Source organism: Anabrus simplex, chromosome 3, assembly GCF_040414725.1.
Source record: "Anabrus simplex isolate iqAnaSimp1 chromosome 3, ASM4041472v1, whole genome shotgun sequence".
Taxonomy (NCBI): domain Eukaryota; kingdom Metazoa; phylum Arthropoda; class Insecta; order Orthoptera; family Tettigoniidae; genus Anabrus; species Anabrus simplex.
In genome coordinates this window covers 18,415,616-18,437,101 of record NC_090267.1, presented here as the reverse complement: position 1 = coordinate 18,437,101, position 21,486 = coordinate 18,415,616, and the positions used below count along the sequence as shown (strand labels likewise).

General features: G+C 39.6%; 1 protein-coding gene across 3 annotated transcripts in view; it reads left to right on the top strand.

Annotated features, from left to right (window-relative positions):
• The window catches only part of LOC136865930 (gastrula zinc finger protein XlCGF57.1), a 73,460-nt gene that overhangs the window by 32,917 nt on the left and 19,057 nt on the right, over nucleotides 1–21,486 (top strand). For 2 of the 3 annotated variants that reach the window (XM_067142480.2, XM_067142479.2), the window contains exons 3-4: nucleotides 1,433–1,528; nucleotides 5,137–5,219. In XM_067142480.2, the coding sequence (XP_066998581.1) occupies nucleotides 1,433–1,528; nucleotides 5,137–5,219 (179 nt within the window). The remainder of the gene's footprint in view (nucleotides 1–1,432; nucleotides 1,529–5,136; nucleotides 5,220–21,486) is intronic. The other variant, XR_010859469.2, reaches the window with a different exon arrangement.

The window sequence follows — 21,486 nt, the reverse complement described above, 5'->3', positions numbered from 1 at the left end:
CGGCACCTAGGAGTCTCCGAAAACCGTCGAAAGTAGTTACTGGTACGTAAAGACAACATTATTATTATTATTATTATTATTATTATTATTATTATTATTATTATCATCAGTATAACACTGTTAATGACTGCACCAAGGTGACTGGGAGGATGCCGGTACCAAGCATCACATTGGGACGCATGCAACAGACAATCCTTCTCCAATTTTTTCGTAAATGTATTTCTATATTGAGAGAATGTAGTTAGAATTTTGTGTTTTGAACGCTACTAATATATCAGATTCACTATCTCGTTCCCATAATGGTCTCTACCGATCCTGGCCAATATTATACGGTGTATTTCTTCCATTTGTATTGCATGGAATTTGTTATGATCGTTATTAATTGAAGTATTAACAGAGAATTTTGAACCTCTAGTGTTCTACCGCTCGTTCATAATCACGTATAATCGGGCTTGGCCACTCCGTTGCTGTGGAGTGCCGTGCGGGTTTGTGACGTCATACGGAATCGAGACGAGTGCTCGCATGGATTCCACGCTGATCTAAGAGCCACTCACGCACAACGCTACGTGATAGTGAAGCAAAACACTTAAACTCCAATGTAATTATGCTGACAACAATGAATTTTTATCATGTAAATAAACAGTTTCACAGTATTTATATTTTAATTCGAAACAACCAATGACTCAAGTATGTGTTCATATTATGTAACTAGCACACATCTAGGTTATGTTAGCCGGGCGGTGCGCCCATTAAAAAGGTCCTGGGGAGAATGCTGGAAAAAGTCCGCCATTTTTATTTTGTGTCTCATTCTCTTCCTTCGCTCTGACAAGATGAAAGTGATTGAGATATGAGCAGTGCAAGTAACACCATACAGAGGAAAGCAACAGAAAACTACCTCACGCTTCATTGCCTTAGTATGCCTCCTCAGTGACACTTAGCTCTCTATGTCAGCTGATGTTGAATCAGTTGAGGATCCTCCCTGTCTTCAGACTGAGCACTTCACAGACAACGGGAGGTATGGAAGATATGTATTTCATGCCATGCTATACTTGCTGATATTGCATTTAAAAATATCAGTAATCAATTTTTAAGTTCTGAAACTTTAAGAATTGGTTTGTTTAGGATGAGTCATTATCATTATGTCTGTACATTTTCCCGGTGATTCATGGTTTTTTAAAAGGTTTTATGTTATATAATTGCTTAAGTATTAAAAAATATCCCTTAGCATTCAAACGGGATACATTTCCCCTCCTGAAGGACTCTGTGCTAACATGTTTTAAGGACTATCTATGTGTAGAATTTTGGAAAAATGTAATGAAGTTTTGAAACTGACTCATATATTAGGTAATTATGAATTATCATGCTCATTCAGTGGTGACTAAATTGCCAGATGTGTCTGAAGAATGTGCCTAATATATTAACTTTTCCACAGGGCAATTACGAATTCGCATCAGAGGTGATGCATTTGCAAGGAGAAACCAATTCAAAGTTGGAAGAGCCAGCACAAACACTGATGAACACATTTGAGGTAACCTAATCATTTGATAACCTGTTTTCAGGAAATGGAAATTGTGAGAAAACTGCTGAGCATTTTTCAGCAAGTGACCCTCATTTTAAGGCACACAGTTTGAAGGTCACCAAAAGATGGATTTTTGTGAGAGTGTCAAATTTATTTTACCTCATTTGCATTTTTTCTAGAAGCAGTTCAAAAATTTTATTCTGTGTATTTTATATCTTGTGGTGTTCTAAGTCCCTATTTAATTTTTGGCTAAAAGTGTGGCTGTCTTCCTCCTGTTGTGTGTTGTGTTGGATGGTTTCAAAGTGGACATTCAAAGCAATTTCTTCAAATTGTTGAGCCAGGGTGTTCATCTTCGGCCAGGTCTTTTTTGGACCTTAATTACTTGTAACAGACTGTACATAGTTGATTGCTCTTAGTGTGACCTGTATATTCCAGTCTCCTCATTTTAATTGATTTATGAACTCAGTTTGTGGATTTTTTCTATCTTGAATACTTCCTCATGTTTTACGGTCTATCCACAAGAATTCACATTTGCCAGTTTATCATATCCTGAAAGCTTGGAATCTCTTTTTGCCTCACTACTACATCGTCTAGACCTCTACATAATTCAGTAGGATGGGGAGGACAGGAGTGTTTACTATTCTCTTATGTGCTTTAAATTTGGGTTGTTAGGGCTTGGGAGTTTCCACATGAACGTGAAGTTGGACTCTGCTTTCTCTATCCAGCACTTTATTTCAACAGAACTGTCCCACGTTACCGAGATATACCATATTTTGTACCCTCGCGATTTGTTGATTGTTCACCATAAGGATTTCAGGTGGTGTATGTTTCTTTGTTATGACCTTGTACATTGTCTTTCAGCCGTAATCCATGCTTCACGGACTCCATTGATTAGTTCTACAGTTCGCAATCAGTACAGCATCTCCTCATACTGTTTAGTAAATTTTCCGTTCAACTTAATACCTTTTGGAGCTCTTCAGGCACATCACTGCTCTGAGTAGATGTTAAAGAAGAGAGGTTATAACACTCATCCCTATCTCATTCCTTGCATTATCATGGCAGGCTTCTGGCCCTTCAGTTGCAAATATTGTGTCAAGTGTTCTGAGACCGTTACTAACTTCAAACTTTTCGTCGCTGATATTCTCGCACTTCTGATTGATTAAATGTAAAACCTCATATTTAGGCCCGTATTGAAATTTTTTATAATATATACTAATATTTGTTTGTTTACCACCTATTCAATACATAAAAGGTTTTATTGTCAGGATTTTATCCTTGACATAATACTACAGTTGGGAAATGTTTCGCTCGTCTACTGAGCATCCTTAGCCATTATAATGTCTCAAGGTTAAGTTAATAATCTTGATGTATTTACAATTAGTCGTACATAATTATAGTCTGAACACTGATTAGATAAAAACTTTTTATTGAATTGCACTTATGATACACTATGTAAGAATTGACAGTTTAGTCGTGATTAAAATAAGTGCCAAAGTTAGAGTAAATGACTTGGTTCATTAATACTGATATCTTAAACTCAATGATATCATGACACAATTAGATGCTGGCTGAAAAGTTCCATGCATTTCTTTGTCATTCTAAATGGAGAGTGAACAACTGTGTGTACTGCAACATATTAGTCCAGAGTCTTGGTTAAAATTACAGAATCATTTTAAACTTAAAACTTCTGATGTTTTTGTCTTTATATATATGTTCATTTAATTGGTATTTCATGTTGATCTTCATGTGGCTTAATACTCTCCATTTAGAGTGAAAGAAGGAATGCATGAAACTTTTAGCCGGAATCTCATTGTGTCATCATTGAGTTTTAGATATCAATGTTAATGAACCAAGTCTAACTTTGGCACTGTTCTTTTAATCACAACTAAACTGTCAATTCATACATTGTATATCATAATTATAATTCAACAAAATGTTTTTATCTAATTAGTGTTAAGACTATAATTAAGTACGATTAATTGTAAATACATCAAGATTAATAAGTTAATCTTGAGACGTTATAATGGCTGAGCATGCTCAGTAGGTGAGCGAACTATTATGTCAAGGATAAAATCCTAACCATAAAACCTTTCATGTATTAAGTAGGTGGTAAACAAACAAATATTTGAATTATTTTATACTTCTGATTGATTCCACAATGGATGGTTTTGAGGAAATCTTTAACACCTAGTCCTTCTGATTATCTACCTGTATTTTCCTTCAGTTTCTTATATGTTTAATCAATGGTATGAAATCTTTGCTTTCTTCCTGTACTGGCAATCTTACATTTAATAGTTTCTGTTGATGAAATGCTTAATGACAGTTAACTACATTTCACACTTTTGCCATTATAAGAACAGTGGTGACTTCTGAGGAAGTGAAAGCTAAAGTTTCTCTGTAGATTGTCCCCTTCACAAATCCAAGACACATCATCATTTTAAGCATTGCATACAATGTCAAGGTATTTTCTAATGAATGAAAAGTATACAATTTTCGTAATTTATTTTAGAATAGGTGGACGTTTATCAAGGTATTCCATTCCGAAGTTCCTGTCTTAACAAAGGAGTACTTAACCTACTTTCCTCTTGAATTCCAACTGTACAGTATGTTTGTATTTTGAACTTCCCTACATTTAATAACTCCACTAAACTTATTCATCTACAAATGTCATTTCAAAGCATCTCTCCATTGGCAACTCAAAACAGTCCGCTTAGTCAAGCTGTTCGCCTCCTTATTCCCAAGTCCCCCCAGCCCAAGGTTTGCCACATTTTCATATCACTGCTCCTTTGGCTAACATCACAGAGAAAAATTCTAAACTTTATTAACAATTCAGTTTATGGTAGTTTAAAGCTACAGTACCTGAGCAGAGTCGTGTAGAACTCTACTATAAATGTTGTGAATTTCATAAGTCAATATTCATCAAGCTTTCAGAGTTACTCATGACTTACTTCTGAGGAAGTGAAAGCTAAAGTTTCTCTGCAGATTGTCTCCTTCATAAATCCAAGACACATCATCATTTTAAGGATTGCATACAGTGTCAAGTAGTGTTCTGATGAATGAAAAGTATAACATTTTCTTAATTTATTTCAGAATAGCTCAAGCCTTCAGTGTCCATAAAGTCAAAGTACATTTTAAAGACTGACCATATGTAGACTGAAATTAGATATGGTAAGACAAGGAGAGTTTGATTGGAATGAAAACCAGTGTATCAGAATCCTCTTTGGGAACTCGGGTGATGGAAAGAAGCAAGCACGTGACAGGTCAAGTCATCATTTATATAAAGATAGAAATCATAAGCACAATGATGGGACAGTGTAGTAAAAGGGAAGAACAGAAAGAGAAATTTAGAGTTTATTCTTTTTCCTTCAAGGTCCTCTTTTTTTCTGTTGCTGTCTTCTAATGCTCTCCTATAGTTATCCTATTATGTGATCTTTTTCTTGTTCCCATTTCTCTATATAATTAGATTTGATTTTAGACTTGTTTGTTCCCTTTCATTGTTACATTTCTACAAGTTGGAAGATGGTGATATTTCTATAGGGTAATTATGAAATTTATTTTAACATCTGTTTCTTGTATATTTGTTTTTTTTATTCTTGTTTCCTCTTCATTATTTATAGCATGCAGCAGACGTTAAGGATGAAATAAACATAGAAGAACAGACAGTTGCTGAACTGGTCCCATGTTTCAAAGAAGAAAACAAGTAAGTAGCCCTAATCCTACTCTTTATGGAATGTGTTCACTAGCTCCCTCTTTGGACAGTAGTGAGTATCAGCAACTGGATCCCAAGACCATGTGTTCAGACGTAGCTGAGATAGTTGGACTTTCATAGGCTGGATTAACACTTCATGTTATACTCAGAAGTAGGTGTCCAACAGAGATTAATTAGGCCTAAAGTAAAACGGAACAGGCAGCCTGCACACTATAATGCTCAAGATGATTGTTTGATATCTGCAGTACAAGGTCATATTGAGTGAAATGTTCAGTAACTTGAGAATAGCTCAAACTATTTCTGGATATAATTTTATAGGAGAGCTCTGTGGAAATATGCTCCAAAGTTAGTTTGTTAATCAGACTTGTCAGCAACAATAAAAATGTTTGAATTTAGAATATATTGTAGATGAACCTATGTACAGGGTCTTTATTTATGCTTGGAAGGGACAATCTCGCTCGACCTTGGCGGCCGATGAGAGCCCACTGCTGGTTGCTGGCGCACGCACTATCCGGCACTTCCTGAGTATGTACGGCAGAATACGGTGCTCAAAGTCATTATCATGCATTTTACTCACCATGTTTACAGTTTATGCTGAAAATGTTCCCTCTGCGATGCCAAACATAATCAGCATCTCCTGATGAAGTTTTCGGCTACTCTGCCAAGTTCTTCAGCACTGATGGATGCAATTGCAGCTGTTATAAGTTCATCTAGTGTGTGAGTGTTGTTCCCATAAACAATATTTTTTTAACATTCCCCACAAATGAAAATCACATGCCATTAAATCTGGGCTACGAGGGGGCCACAGATTTTTACTTGTAATCCTCGTACCAAACACGCTTCAGTAAGGAGATGACGACCTTTATATCTATTTTTATTGTTTACTGAACCTGGAGGTTTGAATCTCTTGGCCAGTTGTTTTATTGTCCGATTGACAGGAATGGGTCTCCCTGGAAATTTCGCTCGAAACTTTTGACTTGTCCTAGCGCACGATTTACTGCACTTAATGTAAGTATTATGCAGATATACACGTTCACATAATGAATATTTCGCATACATTACAGCACTATACACAATCACAATAAAACATTATACAATACGACATACAGTACGCAGTAGCTTCAATGGACACCCTACTATCTTGGTGTTCAGCTCTCAACAACTGCAGAGAGCCGGAAACCGAGCGCGCCAGCGGCCAGTAGCGACCTGTCATCGGCGGCCAAGTTTGAGCGATAAACTCCCTTCCAAGCATAAATAAAACCCTGTATATTGAGTATATTGAAAATTATATTAATATTTCAAACCATCTTAAATAAGCACATAAATCAATTAAACATAGTATCATTGATCAATACAGGAAGTTTTACTGCATTATGATGTCATTAACAGGAAGCATAAGCCGTGATTTGAATCAGTGTTCTAAAATATCCATAGACGTACAGGGTGATGCATATTTTATTATGTGTAAAAATGAAGTACCTGGTAATCCAAACAACACTAATCCAACTGAACTGAATCTGTGATAGAGGGAAAACAGTACTGTAATTACTTTTGTAATATAGAGGAAGCATACTATCACAGCACTGTACTTAAAATGATTACATTATTTCTCTTTATGTACTTATATTTTATAATGCACTTTTTAACAAGATTTTCTGCTTAATTATGTAACTTTTACTTGTATATTAAGACAGTAACTTTCACTTAAATAGAAAAATCAGTAAACTTTTGCATAAGGAATTAAATCCATTAGATGATGCTATATTGCACCAACATCGCATAATCATCAAGTCAGTCAGCAGGAAGCAGCGTGTTGTTCTATGTAGTGTAATTGCAGTTCAAGAACATTTGCAAAATCTGAATGTGACACAAGATCTTTTATCTTCTGAGTTGCCATCAGGTTGATCCTGGACCATGGAGGCAATATCCTTTGTTAACTGGTATCCAATCTTGAAAGCAATTTTTGCTTGCATCTTTAAATCCCAGGATTTCTTGAACACTATATCATCATTGCTTGATGTTTGAATGGATGGAGTTTCATAAAACACAGGACTTCCTCACAGTTTCTAACATTACGTTTTTTAGCAAATGTTTTTTACAAGTCTCCCAGGTCTCAGCTACCCAGAGATAACATATTTTATGGTTGTTTCTTCAAGTTCTTAAGATAGAACTGTACCGGGCGAGTTGGCCGTGCGGTCAGGGGCACGCAGCTGTGAGCTTGCATCCGGGAGATAGTGGGTTCGAAGCCCACTGTCGGCAGCCCTGAAGATGGTTTTCCATGGTTTCCCATTTTCACACCAGGCAAATGCTGGGGCTGTACCTTAATTAAGGCCATGGCTGCTTCGTTCCAACTCCTAGGCATTTTCTATCCCGTCGTTGCCATAAAACCTATCTATGTCGGTGCAACATGAAAAGCAACTAGTAAGAAAGAACTGAGTAACCCAGATTCATAACTAATCATCTAAGAGTTTACTTGTTTTACAAGAGAGCTGAAAAACTGTTCCAGGGTCTCCCTAAGATGCGGTGGGAAGAGTGGTTTGATTCATTGTCATCCCAAGTACTGTCAACTTAATTAAAGCTGCAGAAATAGGTTACATTTGCAAATGAAGTGTGTAATGGTATGCGTTAGTTGAAACAACAGTATGAACATACTGAAATAATGTTTATTCTATATAAATAAAATCGTAATGACCGTGTGTCTGCACATTGATTATTTTGGCGATATTTCTGTACAGTTATCCGTTTCAGGTGCAATAATGAGCATCTGCATAATTTTTAGCTTTGGTGTCTGTTTGTCTGTTTGTTTCTCTCTTTGTCTGTCCTTCTATAACTTGAAAACTATTGGATATATTTCCACCAAACTTCATATTTAGAATCCACCTGTCCTTGGGTAGGTTTTAGGGCAAATATTGTTTCTAAATCCCTGAACTAATTGAGGGTTTATACGAAACCGAAACCGTGATTTTGCACTCCCTCAGAATATACACAACCAAACTTAATGGAAGTCTACCTGCCTTAATGGATATTTTCTAAACTTTTTTTCTCATGTGCATCATTTCGATACCAGGATTAATAACGGAGATGTCTTTAACGGACCGTTTTTCGGTACAAGTCCCACCGGACTTAACGCAAGAGTGGGTGCGCGTAAAGCGTATTTCTTACAACTTGAAAACTACTGTGATATTTGAACCAAACTTTATATTTAGCATCCACCCCTCCAAGGGTAGGTTTTAAGGTTTATACCATTTCAAATTCCCGGAATGGACTGGGGTTTTATAGGGGACCGAAATTGTGATTTTTACTCTCCCACAATATATAAAATACCAGACCAACCTGACTGGAAATCGATCAAACTGTTTGGAAATCCAATTCTAATTTCTTTTTCTCATATGCATTTTTCAACGGGAGGATTAATAAGGGAGATAACATGAAAGGTCGGTTTTCAGGCTAAGTCTAGCGGACATAGCCCAAAAGGTGTTATACATTCTCACCGCTCACCACCCTCTAGGACCCCGGTACGACCTAGGGATGATGAGGTGAATAACCTTACCCACCAGGGTGAGAGTAGAAGAGAGAGGAAAAAGGACAGAGAGAGAGAGGAAGAGAGAGAGGGAGAGAGAGAGAGAGATAGATAGAGACCCTGGTGAGAAGGTTGCTAGCGTGTCCGCCGCAAAATGGGAGTTATAGCGAACACGAGGGAGGATGATGGGCACAAGAAGAGCAACAACAAATGTTCAAGCACAATAAAAAACAAGAAACCATAGAAATGACTTACCAGAAGCAGCGGAGGAAGACGACTTAAGGCCGTGGAAGTAAATGCACAAGAAAATCAGTGGCAGTGCTCCACCGAACGTGGCGAATGAAAACCAACACTTCAATTAAGTTGAAGAAATTTAATGGAAGGGCAAATAGTAGGTAACAAACCAAGTCATTAAGTTGATAAAACCTATGTTTATTTTAAGACGTAGAGCCAAAATGTAAATAGAGTCAACGTAAAGTTGAAAGGTGGAAAAGGTAATTAACAATAAATAAAATAAATCAGAATATACCCAGGTATGGTTTAAAAGAAAATTAATTCATTACTAATTAACAATTAATGGAAAATAAATACTCTTTAACAGATAATAAATTGAGAACTTTATGAAAACAACAAAGAAAGGAAAAGGATGACCTCCGTACCTAATAAAATGTGATCAGAAAACAACGGAAAACCAATAGACTTTCTTACATAAATACTACCTTGAAATTAAATGTGATCGATCACGGATAGTTAATTAATAAAATCTCAGTTAACAAGTTTTCAATAAAATGGATCTTCAACGCGGTCGCTTCTCATAATTACCAAATTTGAAAACGTTCAGTTTCCACCAAGGACAGTTTCCAAGACAAACAGAATTTTACGTAAAAATACCTCCTCACCCGGGGCAAGGAAATGGTAACACAACATTAAAGGGTGGACAAAATTAATTAATTAACTTATAAAACAGTAAACGATACACTCAACCCAGAAATATATAATTCAAGATCCACACAGGCACAATACGCCAGACAACTTTAAACCCGACAACAATACCCACACAAAACCGTTGCCAAGGTAACCCCCAAAACAAAAGCAACGCCTCCAAAAACAAGGAGGAAAAACAGGCAAGGGAAAATTATTAATTCCCCCAAAACCCCAGAAGGGGGAGGGGAGAAGAAAACATACCAAACGAATTAGAAAACAAAACACAGGAAAGCAAACAGAAAGCCGAAGAAGGTAAAGCTCGCTACCTTGGAGACTGTACCTTGGTTCACAAAGAAGGTTACAATTTAAAGTGCCAAAAGGAGCTCAGTTAAATTTTAATCTAAAAATCCCAATTCAGTTCACTGTGAACCTTCCACATTACTGTGATTAGTTGCCGAAACAGTTTTTCAGATTTTCGATACCACACACACAAATAGGTATTAATTTAACGACGAAGTCCAAATATTTATTATTATTATTTTTCCTGAAATCTTCGAAAATATCAAAATCCTCTTCAGGACGACGATTAAAATGATTTCAAACACTGGTACATACCTTTGGTGATGAAGAAATGAGAGGAATTTAAACCTGACCATTGTTGACGAAGAAATACAGTCACCCGACCGGCATCCAGACCTCGTTGGGAAGTATCCAGACGAAAAATAAATCCAAAAATATGATCAGAAGAAATGGCAGGAGGTCTCCAACTAGTTCACCTGGGGAAAATCCCCGTTAACATAGAAATTACGGTGGTTTCCTGGTACTCCACCACTCCATGACGCCGGACACAAATACACACGAGCTCAACATGGCTGATCAAAGCGAACTGAGTCTCGCGTCGGCAAGCGAGCAAGAGGCCAGTCTACCTCGCAGTAGGCCGGCGCATGCGCAGTTATGCGCAACCGAACACAAGGCCAGACAATGGCCCGCTGTCTACAGTAACTTTAAAAAGGTATGCTGGCGTAAGCCGTTTGACACAAATATTCTAGGCCACAGGGACAGATCGAAATGGTTATAAAGGGGAGGCTCACATTATTTAATATTGTCTCAGCCCTCCCGCCCCGAAACGACGACAAAATCTCATGCATATGCCATCAATGATGTGGTGGTCACACATATACTAAATTTGGGCGAAGTTGTCCAACAGAAAACGACCACCAAGATTAACTAGTTTTAGTTAGGAGTTCACATGACCAGGTTAATAGTCCAAGACACAGTTCCATATCACATAGTTTTTAGAAATAATTGGCGGGGTGCGATCAACATCAGTGTCCAGAAACGTTAACCGAGCACTCGGAAAATCACCAGAGTAATGTTTGTCATCCAATAGAGAGCACAATGACCAGAGTTCACCAAATATTCAGGTTCACCCAATACACTTTGTTTCAATGCATCACACAATGATATAGTTTATGACACATGACGCAGTTCACCTTGAGGTTTGGCAACTCTCACACTAATCACAGATATACTGACCAAAATTAAACAAAAACCACATGATTATAAGTCCACGCATCCAGGTTATTTTCTCAAGCACGGTGGTAAACTAATTTTTTAATGCACGAATACCTTTACAAGTCTCCTTTGATATTAAGGAAATGCATGATCTCGTGTTGCAAAAAGGTGACACCAGGGGAAATGAAACGCACCGGAAAACCCGAATGGGGGCAAAACCACAAGAAGAGGGAGGCAAAAAAGCAAACCAGGAAATTTAAAGTAGGTGAGCATTCAGTTACAGGATCCACAGATCCGCCAATTAACTTTACATAAGCTAGTTACCAACAAACTAGCTGAAGCCCAGAGCTTTCCACTTGGTCCAAAATAGTATCGAAGGAAAAGAAGGGTCCATTCAACGACAATAAAGAAATCAAAGGGAAACTACATAAAATATACCATGTTACTCTGCCACGAAGGACACTTAGCCATGACACGTGGAGAAACAATTAACAAGAACACATAGAAACATAAAGTACAAACCAACACATAATACCAACTAGGACTAAGACAGATATCCCGAAGGATCATGAACATAACGGAAGGGAAAGCAGTAATATTACTCAAGCACAAATTACCCACAAGAAAAATATATAAATAAAGGTACAGGACCACTCCAAAGAATAGTCGTCCTTGGAACACATGGTTCAGAATAGCAAGAGTTAAACTAAGAGGACACATGAATGACCTATCAAATTACACTTTTAGATATTGGAGTGACACCCACACAACCACAGAGTGGCGAACTCGTCAATCGGTCCAAGGGTCAAGAACGAGGGGTTGAGCAAAATACAAACCACACTGGGATCGGCAACTTATCCTCGTTCACCAACAAAACACAGGAAAGGACTCAAGCATAGAAAACTAATTTTTAAACAGACCAGCGGAAAACCATCAGAGAGAAAGGACGCAGAAACCACTCGAGTTACAGAGAGGTAAGACAGGCAACAGTAGCATCGATGGGCAATCAGGAGACTCCTATAGGTTACCAGATGGAAAAATCGCGATCAGTCAGTCATCCATAACGGCCACATCAAAGCACAACTACAAGAAATAAATGCACGGGGCAACGTGGTACAGAATAGTAACCACAAACCTAATTCTGCGTGAGGAAGAACAAGTCGAAAATCCCAGAGCCAACAGATAACTAAGAATTGCCCACCCGAAGGTGTACTTCCTCGGAGTAGTGGATACCAAACCAACAGCCAAATCTACCGTGACACAGAGGTAAATTAAAGGACAAATCACATCCCAACCAAGGTGTCTTGACAGCCAAACAACGTAATCCAAAACACGATTACCTAAATAATGACAAGGTAGCAACGCGGGTTATTCATAGAGAGATAAAGGATAGCTATCCTCAACGCGTGCTCACAGACCACAACCCAAAACAGCACAATACAAGGCAGAAATTACAACAGCAAACCCGGTACAGATTAAGGACTAGGTCCATCCCACAAAGGCACAAAAGGAGAAATATCCTCAGGAAGGAAGTCCGACCGTACCACCGAAAACTCCACACGCCAACCGGTAGATAAGGAAAATTACACTACGTTACTAACGGTCCACATTTCAAAAGGATCCAAACAGCTCACAACAACATTACCAAGTTACAACACCGGAGATACAACCATAATGCTGGCTGGAGTGCACCAAGCGAACGCCCACAGGAAAAAAAAAAATGGAGACAGATTTTCTATATAACCCCAAAACGACCCCCAAAAACCAAAGGTTAGGAAGATAAATTCAGCCCAGAAACCCATTACAGGAAAAATAATATAGAGGTTTCACGCATAGAATACCGCTTTTAGAACAGCCGCGAAGAGTGCCCAAAAGGAGGAGTGTCAGATCACTCAATCATGGATGAATACAAACATCAGAAAACGGAAAAGAAACACCTTTAAGACACGCAGTCCATGCAGAAGGCAAGCAGGGAACTTTTCCGACACCGACAGATTGAAACACACCACAATCAGAAATCGTACAATGCTAAAATGGCACAAATAGCAACCAAATCATGACAAAGCACCACACATCTTCAGACACGCGCATACAATGAAGGGATGACAAAATGGTAAACACTCAGGCACCAGACACACTCACTTACATTCCATCCCAAGCACACCATAGCTCAGCAATGATTAAGTCACAAGATGATCGAAGGGTTCAGCGGAAGGAATCCGATGCGGAGCCGCAGAAGAAACAAATCTTTGAAATTACATACTAAAAGCCTAGAGAAAACAGAGGGACAACAAAGCACAATTTAAATTAGATGTCATTAGATTTCCCCAATGGAACTTCGGTAGCGCACCACATAAGCATAAGGTTAGATAACGAGGATATCTATTCCAAGGTATTAATACCACCATCACAAGACAATTAAGGAAAGACAATTTCTAACTACAAGGATCCACACCTAGAAACAGTAACATACAAGGAGTACTAAATTAGAGTCACCAACACGAGGCACAGAAAGGACCAGATTGACTCGTTCGCCATCCCACAGTATGCGTGCTAAATTCACTAACGATACAGGTCAGTTACCAAAGGTGCATCCATCCAGCGGAAGATGCGGTACAATTTGCCAGATCAACCGGGTTTAATTTGAGAAACATGAACGCGCCTAATACGTTTTGCTACAGGGTCACTTACCAAAATTGAAACGGGAGACAAGAACTCCAACACCGTGCACGGGCCTTGGTACCTAGGGGCAAGTTTTGCCGAAAACTTATTCACAGCCTTACTCATTGGGTAGCACTTAACATACACGAGATCACCAACATCGAATTTTGACGGTTTCCTCCCTTTATCGTACTGCCTTTTTTACCTATTCGTATGACACAGCTAGATTCCTTTTTGCTTCGTTCCAGATCTTTTGAACATCATTAGGCCTAGATAGGTCTGGGAGAAGATCCTCAATACATAGCAGGTTAGACATAGGGGAGTACGGAGTATAGCCAAACATTAAAGACATAGGCGTCTTACCATGGGACTCATGAGTAGCGGAATTGAAAGCATGGGCCAACCAATGCAGACAGGAGTCCCATTTTGACTGGTTGTCATGATGATACGCTATCAACGCAGATTTTAAGTTCCGATTCAACCTCTCTGCATAAGAAGGATTTGGATAGTATGGAATAGTGGTGACATGTGAAATGCCCAACTCAAACAGATACCTTTTGAAGGAGTTACTGGTGAAAGAACTAGCGTTGTCAGATACTAAGAACTTAGGTGGGCCAAAGGATGCAAAGATGGAATTTAGACAGGAGATAGAGGTACGTGAATTAGTGGACCTGGTGGGAAGGATCCAACAGAACCGGGAGAAGGCATCTATACAGACAAAAATGTGGTTGTTTCCCAAGGAAGATCTGGGGAGGGGTCCTACGAAATCTATGAACAGTCATTCCATGGGGCGCGAAGCTTGTGATGAAGACAATAATCCCACCCGATTATTCAAATTAGGTTTGCTGATGGCGCAAGATTTACAAGATTTGACCATGTTCCTGATATCACTATCCATTTTCTTCCAAACAAAGAATTGCCTGATTTTCAAACGAGTTTTGAAATTTCCTAGATGACCGCCAAGGGGTGAACAGTGGTAATACTTGAAAATGACAGGTACCAGAACTTTAGGAACGACAATTTTGGAATTATGGTCCTTGCGGCCCTTACAACAGAGAACACCCTTAGATAAGGAGTAAGGTTTTACTTCGATCCCGCTACTGATTGTATCAATGATCCTTTTCAGATCCGGATCAGTTTTTTGATGATCTCCAATTTCTTGGTACAGCAATGGGGAATCGGTGAGGATGGCACTAACTCCAACCGTATTGACAGCAAGCTCATCGACACACGGGCTGGCTTCCGCACAAGGATTACCTTCAAACATCCTGCTCAAGCCATCGGCAATGACGTTCTCAGACCCACGAATGTGGCGAACATTGAAATTAAAAGATGAGATCCGTAATGCCCATCTAGTTATCCTACCGGTCCTTTTTGGTCGGTTCAACACCCAAGAAAGAGCCTGATTATCGGTTTCCAGATCAAAGTTGACGTGTTCAATGAAAGATCGAAATTTCTCCAGAGCAAACAGCACAGCTAGACACTCTAGTTCATAAATGGAGTACTTAGACTCCAGATCATTGAGGACCCTGGATACGTAGGCCACGGGCCTACGCCCATCTTCATGTTCTTGTAACAGAACGCCAGCAATAGCACGCCCGGAGGCATCAGTTTGGACAATGAAACGTTTCTCAAAATCAGGAATAGCTAACAAAGGTGCATTAATCAGTGCGAGCTTCAATGAATTGAAAGCTTCCTCCTGGGCTTTACCCCAAGTAAATTTTACATTCTTTCTCCTAAGGTCGTTCAACGGGGCAGCCACTTCAGCAAAATTAGGGATGAATTTTCTAAAGAAATTGACTATACCAATGAATCGAGCAACGCCCTTGACGTCTTTGGGAGGTGGAAAATCCCTAATGGCTTGAGTTCTGGAATGATCTATGGAAACGCCTTCAGAAGAAACTACATGTCCCAAGAAAGACATGCTGGGTCTGGCGAAAGCTACCTTTGATAACTTCACTGTAAGGCCGGCTTTCCTTAACCGTAGCAATACTTCCCTAACGTGCACCATATGTTCCTCGAAGGTATTCGAATAAATTAATAAATCGTCCAGGTAATTAAAGACATAGCTGAACTTAATGTCAGAGAGAATGGAATTTAACAACCTCGACAACACAGCTGCTCCACAGCTGAGTCCGAACGGAAGTCTGAGGAACTCGTACAAGTTCCAGTCGGTGATGAAGGCAGTGAGGGGAATTGATCTCTTCGATAAAGGTACTTGTTAATAAGCCTGGTTCAAATCCAGGACAGTGAAAAATTTCGCACCTGAGAACCATCCAAAACAAGTATGAAGGTCAGGTAGAGGAATAGATTGGAGTACAATCTTACTATTTAGGGCCCTATAGTCAATCACAGCACGATAACCACCAGAAGGTTTGGGTACCAAGAACACAGGGGACGCATACGGGGAAGTCGAAGGTCTGATCACTCCGTCTCTCTCCATTTGCTCAATGATTTTCTTTAGTTCCAACATACGGGGTGGGGAAAGGCGATAAGGAGGGGATCGAACAGGCTGCAGGTCAGACAACTCAATGTCATACTCGAGTACGTCGGTCAAGCCTAACTTGCTAGTGAACACATCGGGAAATTCCTTGCAAAGATCACGAACTTGCCGTGCTTCGGCATCTCCTAAATGATTCAGGTCAAGCCGATCGATGTCACTAGCCTCATCTGACTCAGGGTAACCCGCACACAAAACTTTAGGCATTTTCAAGGGAACGTTAATCAATTCAAATTTCAGGTCAGGAGAAAATTTAAAAAAGAAATTTCGACACTGAGGATCCAAAACAATACCGGCCCAAGATAGAAAATTGGTACCCAGAATAATGTTACATGATAAATTGGATGTCACCAAGCACTTGACCTCCCAAGTGAAATTCCCAATCCTCAACTTGACCTTCACAGTCCCCAAAATATTTAAAAACTGACAATTAGCAGAAACACATCTTAAATTAGTGGGTTTTATTTCTGGAAGTTTACACGAGGATTTCTTTTGACAATACCAGGCATAATTCATCAAGCATACTACGCTTCCAGTATCAAGAAGGGCATCTACGGGTTCATTGTTGACCTCGACAAATGTGCACGTGCCAGAGGAGGGGACATGAGCAGAAATACTATTGCACCTTGGGGGACACACCGGTTTCTTACGAGATTCAGGGTTTACAAACTTAGAGTTGGCAGACTTTGCCCTTTCCCTTTCTAGTCATTGAGTACCATTTCTGTCTACCAAGGGGCAATTTCTTTTAACATGCTGTCTAGAGCCACAGGAATAGCAAGCGCCTGGACCACGTCTAACGTCAGGGCAGGAATTTCTTAGATGACTTCGGGACCCACAGTTGTAACATTTACGGGCATTCACTACTTTAGGTGTTGACGGAAGGACGGGACAATTGGTAGTAGTAGGGGGAGGGAAATTCACAGGTCTGGAGGCATCCCCATGTTTGACATCTTCAGCGAAGGAACAGGCCTCTTCCAATTCTTGAAAGGTAGTAGGGCAACGGGTTAAGGAAAGATGGGAGCGGTACGCAGGAGATATTCCTTTTAAAATTCTAGAGACCATTTCACTTTCTGGCACAGAAATTCTAAAAACCTTGCAAAAGAATCGCAGATCCAGCACATAAGTTAGCAAGTTCTCATGCAGGAACTGGGTCCGGAAACAGTGTTGGGGCACAAGACTTTGGAGAGCAAGAGAGGGAATAAATTTGGAAAGGACAAGTTCATGAAAGGTGCTAATCGATAAATTTTTAGAGATAGCTTCAGAAATTTCTCTTTTTAGAATCCCTTCACAATGAGGGAAGAGGGCGCGGAAAATCCCGAAATCATCGACTGAGTACACATTACCAGTCTCGGTCAACTCCACCAGAAACCGTAGGAATCGAATACACTCATCGATAGAATTTACAGAAAAGGACTTCACTCCCCGAAAAACTTCCTTTAAACAGTTAGGTGATGACGCCGAATTTAGCTTAGAGACTAAAGTTTCCAGTAAAGGAGCAGTCACACAACACTGACCTTGGGCATGGGTCGAGGACGCAATTTGGTGGGAAGAGACACTCTGGCTAGGTACAGAAGGGTTAAGTGCAGTCGCAATAGAACAATTCTCCATATCTCTGTTAATTAACAGCAAATCTAAATCAGAGGTGATGCCAGAAACCACCGTTAACAATCTAGCACATTCTGACACAAAAACAGAATCAGGCTTAATAGATAATATATCCTGAATTCGGCCCGAGTAGTGGTCAGCTCTGGCCCTCAGCCGGTTTACTTGGGCTTTGGACGGAGGCAATTCAATAAACTCTTCACGAATAATATTAATTTCATTAAGATTGTCACAGATTAGGTTAAGGTACTCACCCACTCGACTCCTGTCAATAGAAAATACATTAATAGGGACCTGGGTGTTGGCTGATAGCAAGGCAGCGCACTCAGCGACAGTACGGGCAGGTTCAAGGCCACGAATGGATAACTCGTACTCCAATTCGGCACGACGCAGGAAAGAGGGGTTCGTAACGGCACGCGCCATGGTAGCAAACATGGAACAAAATAATCAAAAAAGTTACACAAGATCCTTGCACTCCCTTTTACAGTTTTTTAGTTTTTGATTTCCATCCGCCAACATTCGCCACAGCACTGCACCAAGCAAGGGTAGGAGGGGAGGAAAGTTAGGCTGCACAAGGCAGAAACGACAGAGATTAGGCAGCAGAGCAACAACAATGACAACAACAACAACAGGTCTGCTACCACTCAAATCGGGTTCAGAACAACAGTGGAACAACAAACAACCACCGCTCTGATACCACTCTCACCGCTCACCACCCTCTAGGACCCCGGTACGACCTAGGGATGATGAGGTGAATAACCTTACCCACCAGGGTGAGAGTAGAAGAGAGAGGAAAAAGGACAGAGAGAGAGAGGAAGAGAGAGAGGGAGAGAGAGAGAGAGAGAGATAGATAGAGACCCTGGTGAGAAGGTTGCTAGCGTGTCCGCCCCAAAATGGGAGTTATAGCGAACACGAGGGAGGATGATGGGCACAAGAAGAGCAACAACAAAGGTTCAAGCACAATAAAAAACAAGAAACCATAGAAATGACTTACCGGAAGCAGCGGAGGAAGACGACTTAAGGCCGTGGAAGTAAATGCACAAGAAAATCGGTGGCAGTGCTCCACCGAACGTGGCGAATTAAAACCAACACTTCAATTAAGTTGAAGAAATTTAATGGAAGGGCAAATAGTAGGTAACAAACCAAGTCATTAAGTTGATAAAACCTATGTTTATTTTAAGACGTAGAGCCAAAATGTAAATAGAGTCAACGTAAAATTGAAAGGTGGAAAAGGTAATTAACAATAAATAAAATAAATCAGAATATACCCAGGTATGGTTTAAAAGAAAATTAATTCATTACTAATTAACAATTAATGGAAAATAAATACTCTTTAACAGATAATAAATTGAGAACTTTATGAAAACAACAAAGAAAGGAAAAGGATGACCTCCGTACCTAATAAAATGTGATCAGAAAACAACGGAAAACCAATAGACTTTCTTACATAAATACTACCTTGAAATTAAATGTGATCGATCACGGATAGTTAATTAATAAAATCTCAGTTAACAAGTTTTCAATAAAATGGATCTTCAACGCGGTCGCTTCTCATAATTACCAAATTTGAAAACGTTCAGTTTCCACCAAGGACAGTTTCCAAGACAAACAGAATTTTACGTAAAAATACCTCCTCACCCGGGGCAAGGAAATGGTAACACAACATTAAAGGGTGGACAAAATTAATTAATTAACTTATAAAACAGTAAACGATACACTCAACCCAGAAATATATAATTCAAGATCCACACAGGCACAATACGCCAGACAACTTTAAACCCGACAACAATACCCACACAAAACCGTTGCCAAGGTAACCCCCAAAACAAAAGCAACGCCTCCAAAAACAAGGAGGAAAAACAGGCAAGGGAAAATTATTAATTCCCCCAAAACCCCAGAAGGGGGAGGGGAGAAGAAAACATACCAAACGAATTAGAAAACAAAACACAGGAAAGCAAACAGAAAGCCGAAGAAGGTAAAGCTCGCTACCTTGGAGACTGTACCTTGGTTCACAAAGAAGGTTACAATTTAAAGTGCCAAAAGGAGCTCAGTTAAATTTTAATCTAAAAATCCCAATTCAGTTCACTGTGAACCTTCCACATTACTGTGATTAGTTGCCGAAACAGTTTTTCAGATTTTCGATACCACACACACAAATAGGTATTCATTTAACGACGAAGTCCAAATATTTATTATTATTATTTTTCCTGAAATCTTCGAAAATATCAAAATCCTCTTCAGGACGACGATTAAAATGATTTCAAATACTGGTACATACCTTTGGTGATGAAGAAATGAGAGGAATTTAAACCTGACCATTGTTGACGAAGAAATACAGTCACCCGACCGGCATCCAGACCTCGTTGGGAAGTATCCAGACGAAAAATAAATCCAAAAATATGATCAGAAGAAATGGCAGGAGGTCTCCAACTAGTTCACCTGGGGAAAATCCCCGTTAACATAGAAATTACGGTGGTTTCCTGGTACTCCACCACTCCATGACGCCGGACACAAATACACACGAGCTCAACATGGCTGATCAAAGCGAACTGAGTCTCGCGTCGGCAAGCGAGCAAGAGGCCAGTCTACCTCGCAGTAGGCCGGCGCATGCGCAGTTATGCGCAACCGAACACAAGGCCAGACAATGGCCCGCTGTCTACAGTAACTTTAAAAAGGTATGCTGGCGTAAGCCGTTTGACACAAATTGACACAAATATTCTAGGCCACAGGGCCAGATCGAAATGGTTATAAAGGGGAGGCTCACATTATTTAATATTGTCTCAACATGGAATAGATTCCTTATCTGTCTAGGTAAATCATATCGTAACGACTGTGTGTCTGTGCATTGACTTACTTTGGCGAAATTTCCGTACAGCTATCCGTTTAAGGGGTAACAATGAAAATCTGCATATTTTTTAGCTGTAGTTTCCTGAAGGTCTTTTATTTTACCCCCCTCACCCAAAATCAAAATTGTGGCACAATTTGCCAGACGAGCTAGAAAATTACAATTAGGCAAAATTACACGTTTTAGCTGGTAACCAACGGAAGACTTCCAAGATCTTCATATTTTTCAGTGATCTACAACCTTGGTTTGATGACTCTTTGTCGTATCTGTATCCGTTAAATTAGTCTCTATTTCTCGATTTTAAGTAAATTTGTCCTTTTTACACGCATAATTCATACTTTGAATCACTTGTAGTAAAGATAGAATAATCAAATTCTACACGAACCCTGACCCACCCAGTAGCCATATGTGCGGAAAATGCCATGTTTGTAGCTGTCACATGATTATACGAAAAGTAATGCAATGTGAGATAATCTTACCCAAACTTCACCCTATTCAACTTTTCTAACTCAATCTGACCCATGAATATATGAGATGCAAGAAAATATCATAGGACCAGCCATTTAAGCTGGTAAATATGGCGTCTTATGGTAAATCTGTTTGTCGATATGACGTACCGCTTAGCAGCAGTTAATCTGTAAATGAAGGTCTGCAATATTGTAAACATATGTATACTTTCATATGGCGATTT